Source organism: Cenococcum geophilum, assembly GCF_001692895.1.
Source record: "Cenococcum geophilum 1.58 unplaced genomic scaffold K441scaffold_44, whole genome shotgun sequence".
Classification (NCBI taxonomy): Eukaryota; Fungi; Ascomycota; class Dothideomycetes; order Gloniales; family Gloniaceae; genus Cenococcum; species Cenococcum geophilum.
In genome coordinates, this window is record NW_027137602.1 from 625,690 (window position 1) to 630,986 (window position 5,297).

The following is a 5,297-nucleotide window of genomic DNA, read 5'->3' on the forward strand; positions in this document are numbered from 1 at the left end:
AAGAATCCGTTTTTTATTACTAAGTTCCTATAGACCCTATTTTATAAGTTTTTACTCTTTAAAACAAACCTTCTTATAAACCTTTTTAAGACAGAGCAATTAAGTAGATGCCGTAATACGAGCATTTAGGGCCTTCTATTCCGTATTATAAAAACGTTTTAACTTAGTAAGGGCTTAAGATAGTTCACTATTTAGCTACGCAGTAGTACATTAAATATAAAACCCTAAAACAAATTAATTAGGGAACTAGACGACTATTAAGAGTAATAGGTCGCGTATATTTAGTATTAGAGGTAGAGCAAATATTATAGGACGAATAAATATTCGCTTTAGTACACTTTAAATAAAAGGACGGTTATTATAAAGATGGGTTTACCAATGCAATATAGACTAATCCCTTTTTTAAATAGCGAGAATATGGAGACGGTATAATCTTACTAAGAAATAATATTGCAGCAATAGTGCGGGCACGACGTTGGGCGTATAAGGAAGAAATTACTTTAGGTATAATAAGTAACGATATTAACTAAATTAATTAAACGGATATTATACCTCTAGTAAACAATTTAGAGATATTAGGGATCTTTAAGGATGAAAATAGAGAGGAGGAAGATGGTATTACGAACGCTTTAAGTATAATATTATAACTACTTAAAGAAAAGTCGAAAGAAGCTAGTTAGTTAATTTAGGTACGGTCTAAAATAGAGCTAGTAGAACTATATAATAAGGAATAGTAACTAAGGTTATATAATATATTATATATTAAATAAGAGGAACAAAAGGGATTTACGTATATTACGTATAAGAAGGATTTTATAGGAGTATGGTTGTGTATTTAAGGACCCTTAATCCTTACCTAGATAGTTCCTTCCTTATAGTAATTCTTAGAATATAATTAGAGTTAATCTGTTAGGCAACCACTCCACCAGTTATTATTACGTTATTGACTTAATTTACATCACCTATACACCTAGCCTAATAACGAGCCTATTGTAGTACTTACTATAAGGTTCCATTACAGTAGGTACTAAACCTAGCTATTAGGTAGTTTAGGTTATTATAATAATAGCCTTTTTAACGGCATCTATAGTAGCGTCCTAGTTTTTAGAGTAGCTTACGCTCTCTATCTAGGAGTTTTTATAGAAAGGTTAGTATAGAGAGGTTAATATTAGCTCTAGTAGTACTTAAGGTAGTAGGTGTTAGTGGCTTAGTATATATAGGTTTAATAGGCCTAGAGGGCTTCTATAAAGAGGTTTTTAAATAAAAGTTAATAGTAGCAATCTAATTTAGTTATCGTTTAATCTTTTATAGGGCTGCTACTATTTTATAAATATTGTTATAGTTATAGCTAGTAGCTACGTGACTAAGGTAATAAGTAACTTTTTTAAGGAGATCCTCCTAGTCTTTAGTTTTTTTTTTTAATCTATTGTATTATACTACGTACAATACTGCGCATGCAGCCTCTAGGCTATGGCGCTATAGTTCTATATATATAAATCCTTTCTAGGCAGCTTAATATATACTAGTAGCTATATCCTAGTAGTTTATAGTTCCTTAGTAAACCAAGTTACTACAACTACTAGGGAATGAGAAAACGGTAGGAAAAACTATAAGAAATCCTAACACCTATTACTATCCTTTTGCAATTTATTTCTGTCCTTTTGCTCCCTAATATCTTTTTTTAAAAGCCTAGTAGGAGTTACCTCCTTCTAGAATCCTATTTATTTTATCTTATTCTTTTATAAAGCCTTCTAAACTGTTATAGTACGTGCGGACTGTCAAGGTACGATGTATGAGGTGATTGTATATAATTGATAAACGATGTCGTGTGAGGATCTATGTAGGAGGTGAGGTGGTATATATACACGTCGCTTAGGGGTCAGGTCCGTGCTCATGCATACGCGTACACGAGCCATAACAACGCGTCAGGTCAGTGCCGTGACAGTACATCCCTCCCCAACAAGGCGAGCTCCTGTGAGCTAAGTGACGGCAGTAAAAACACAGAGGTAAAAAAAAATAGACCATATATCCTCATCCTTCCAGTCCTCAAAGGTTCTCGTCTTTCCAGTCCTTAAAGGTCCTCGTCCTTACAGTCCTTAGACCCTCCTACCTATATCCCTACTATATCGCTCTCCGCTAGTGCTCGTCTCGAGCACTAAATAAAGCCGAAGGCGAAGGGGTAAAACGGGGGAGACAAAGGAAAAAAAAATGTAACCGCGGGGTGTATTGCGGATATTAACTCTCGAAAGGCTCAAAGTTGCGGAGATCAAGGTTAAGGCGTAGACTCGAAAGGCTCGGAGTGCGGAGATCAAGGTATAGATTTAACAGGCTCGGAGTACGGAGATCGAGGTTAAGACGTAGATTCTTGTCATGGTAAACTTAAAGTACTATCTATACAAATTCGAAGATGGAGACGGGGGTAGAGAGATCGAGATCGTAACCTATAGTCTTACACTGTAATTAAGACACAAGGAACATAGCCCGCAGGGTGTCTCCCTGCAGCCGGCTTGGAAACTTAGATGTGAAGTAGTAGCATGGCTAGATACGGAGACTCGGAGACTAAGACAGAGAAACCATAGCCCGCAGGGTGTCTCCCTGCTACTAGCCTAGGAAACTTAGATTAAGAAGAGAAACTATAGCCCGCAGGGTGTCTCCCTGCTGCCAGCTTAAAAACTCAAAGAGGAGACGGAGGTCGGCTCGGGAACTCAAATGGATTTAACTTAATCGTGCAGAGATTGTCGTAGAACAAGGGTAAGAATCCCGCCCGGGGTAGGGTCGAAGCTTTAGAACGTAGCTTTGGAACGGTGGAAATAAAGCCCTACCAGGGGCGTATAAGATGACACGACATACTGTCACAGTACGTGCGGACTGTCAAGGTACGATGTACGAGGTGACTGTATATAATTGACAAACGATGTCGTGTGAGGATCTATGTAGGAGGTGAGGTGGTATATATACACGTCGCTCAGGGGTCAGGTCCGTGCTCATGCATACGCGTACACGAGCCATAACAACGCGTCAGGTCAGTGCCGTGACATAAACTAGTACTACCTACTAGCCTAGCTGCTTTAAGGACCTCGCAGTCTTTACTATTAGTAAAGTGGTTCTCTTTACAGTTAATGCAAAGAGGGGTAGTATACTTGCAGGCCTTACCTATTATTATATAAGTAGAACAGAAGTAGTCTTTAGATAAATATGCAGCCGCATAAAATCTATAGGCTCTAGTAGAGCATCTGTCTCCTATATGGCCAAATTTTTGGCAGCTAGTGCACTGCGTAGTAGGAGAGACTTTGAGGTATTTTACTACCTTAGTAGCTGTACCTGCGATTAATATCTCTTTTTACTTAAGGATTTCTTGTCTTTTTTCTTCGTTCTCTATAGTAAAAACTATAGAGCCAAATCTAGTCTATAGATTGTGTCTTTTTTCGCTAAATAAAATCCATCTAGGTAGTCCTTGTATCCTTATAGGGTTAAAGGTCTCGATTTCTTCTTTTAGAAGCTTAGAGCCTCCTTCTCCTAAGAAAGGTAGGGTAGGAACCCTATGGGCTATAATTTAAACCTATAGTTCTAATTTTTGTTCTCTTTAAAAGGTAAAGCAGTTATGCCAGATCTCCTTATATTTGACTAGGAAATCTGCATTATACTCTTTTATAGTCGTAAGGAGAATATTTTGTTTTCCTTTAGTTCTAGCTATAGACGCTAGTACTAGCTTTTTTACTTACAGTTTTAATGCAAATAGTTAGTTAACTTTGTTTTGTATAGAGAAGGTATCTAAAGGTTAGTCCTTTTTGTCTGTAATTAGGACTAGCTTCCTTTCTTATAGCTGCTTTTTCTTACTTCTAGTAGAAGTAGAAAGGGCAGGAGACGGTAGTGACGAGGGTAGAGGGGACGACGAAGTAGGGAGGTTCTTCTTTAGCCTCTCTGCGTAGGTTTCTTTAGTAGAGGCCACCTCCTTACGGAGAGCTCTTACTTCTTCAACTAGTCCTTTTAGGACTTCTTTTGCCTTTTCTTCTTCTTTTTTTGCAAAGGGGTTTTCTCCTATTAGGATACTTTCTGTATAGTCTATTAGACGTCCAACTTGTTTTTATTTTTCTTTATCTTATATCCCTTTATAGGCCTTAATTAGGTTCTCTAAAGCCTCGTTTAGATATTGTTTTAGAGAAAGGGCCGTGCTAGCCGTAGTAGGCGTTAGTTTTATTGTCTTTTTTATAGGTTTTTAGTTTTCGTTTTTAGGAGAAGACTAAGGATGTCCTCTTTTTTCTCCTACCCTAACTAGGCTAGGAGAAGGAGAAGGGGGAGAAAAAGTGGATGTAGACTCTTCGTCAATTATTTCTATAGGAGGCTTTTTTTAGACCTATTAGGCCTTGGCATTTTGTATCTTATATAGGGGTTCCTAGTTTTTACTATCCTTATACCTTTTCTCCTTACTAATCCTACTAGAAGATTTCTGGGGAGATTAGGCTAAAAGGTAGTAGAAAATCTAGCCTCTATATTTCGTGGTTTTAGTATTTGGTTTTGGTGTTCCTATCTATGCCTCGCCTATAAGCTAGGACCACCCCTAAGAAGAATTTTCTATTAGGGGAAAGGGGGTAAAACGATAAATAAATCCACCTCTAGCTCGCTAGGCAGTAGGAATTAAGTCTTAAAAGTTAGAAAATCGATTGTTTTTAATAGTAAGATGGGTATGCGTAAGTTTTAAAGTGTAGCGCTACCTTTTAGTAAGGTTGTATGTGCGGTAAAGAGTTTCCTAGTCTTTAGTATTATCTTAGATAAGGGCTCTAGTATATTCCTAGAATTTAATATAAAACTTATTAAATAATTTAGTAGGGCTTATCTTTAGGGTATATAGTTTAGCTTAGTTAGTAACTAGTAGGTTATAGTTATAGTATATTAGGCTAAAATTATTAAAGACTTTTTAGTAAAACTACTACTTCTAAAAGCTACTAGTTTCCTATTAGGCGAAGAGTCTATTAAATAGTATACCCTTTATTTGCCCGATAATATAGCCAATCTTAGTATCTTTTATAGGAAAAAGGTAGGCGCTCTAAGTTAGTTTTTTACGGATTTATATTTTCTAGTAGCTATATTCCTTACGGTCTCCCTAAAAGATTAGGGGATTAAGGTAGCATATATTAAACCCTATAGTAGCAGTTTAGGTCCAATTATTATAGCTTTTATTATTACTGCTTTAGTAGGGGTTCCTATTAAATAAAGCTACTTAGCGCTAACCCTCTATTAAGCGTTAAGTAGGTAAAGTTGCTAGGGGTATAAAGACTTAAGTAGTGTTATATATAGTA

At 36.7% G+C, this 5,297-nt stretch overlaps 2 protein-coding genes across 2 annotated transcripts; one reads left to right on the forward strand and one right to left on the reverse strand.

Annotated features, from left to right (window-relative positions):
- Positions 1 to 1,798: 1,798 nt before the first annotated feature.
- K441DRAFT_665582 (uncharacterized protein) lies at positions 1,799 to 2,143 on the forward strand (the record flags this gene model as incomplete). The annotated part of the gene is made up of 3 exons (XM_067649519.1): positions 1,799 to 1,847; positions 1,913 to 2,006; positions 2,069 to 2,143. The coding sequence occupies exons 1-3, from the start codon at positions 1,822 to 1,824 to the stop codon at positions 2,138 to 2,140; spliced, it is 192 nt and encodes a 63-aa protein (XP_067500345.1). The 5' UTR covers positions 1,799 to 1,821.
- K441DRAFT_665583 (uncharacterized protein) lies at positions 1,922 to 2,788 on the reverse strand (the record flags this gene model as incomplete). Its single annotated transcript, XM_067649520.1, has 3 exons — positions 1,922 to 2,364; positions 2,398 to 2,448; positions 2,698 to 2,788. Coding segments are annotated over 2 exons (180 nt in total), but the record flags the coding sequence as incomplete, so codon positions are not given.
- Positions 2,789 to 5,297: the final 2,509 nt, after the last annotated feature.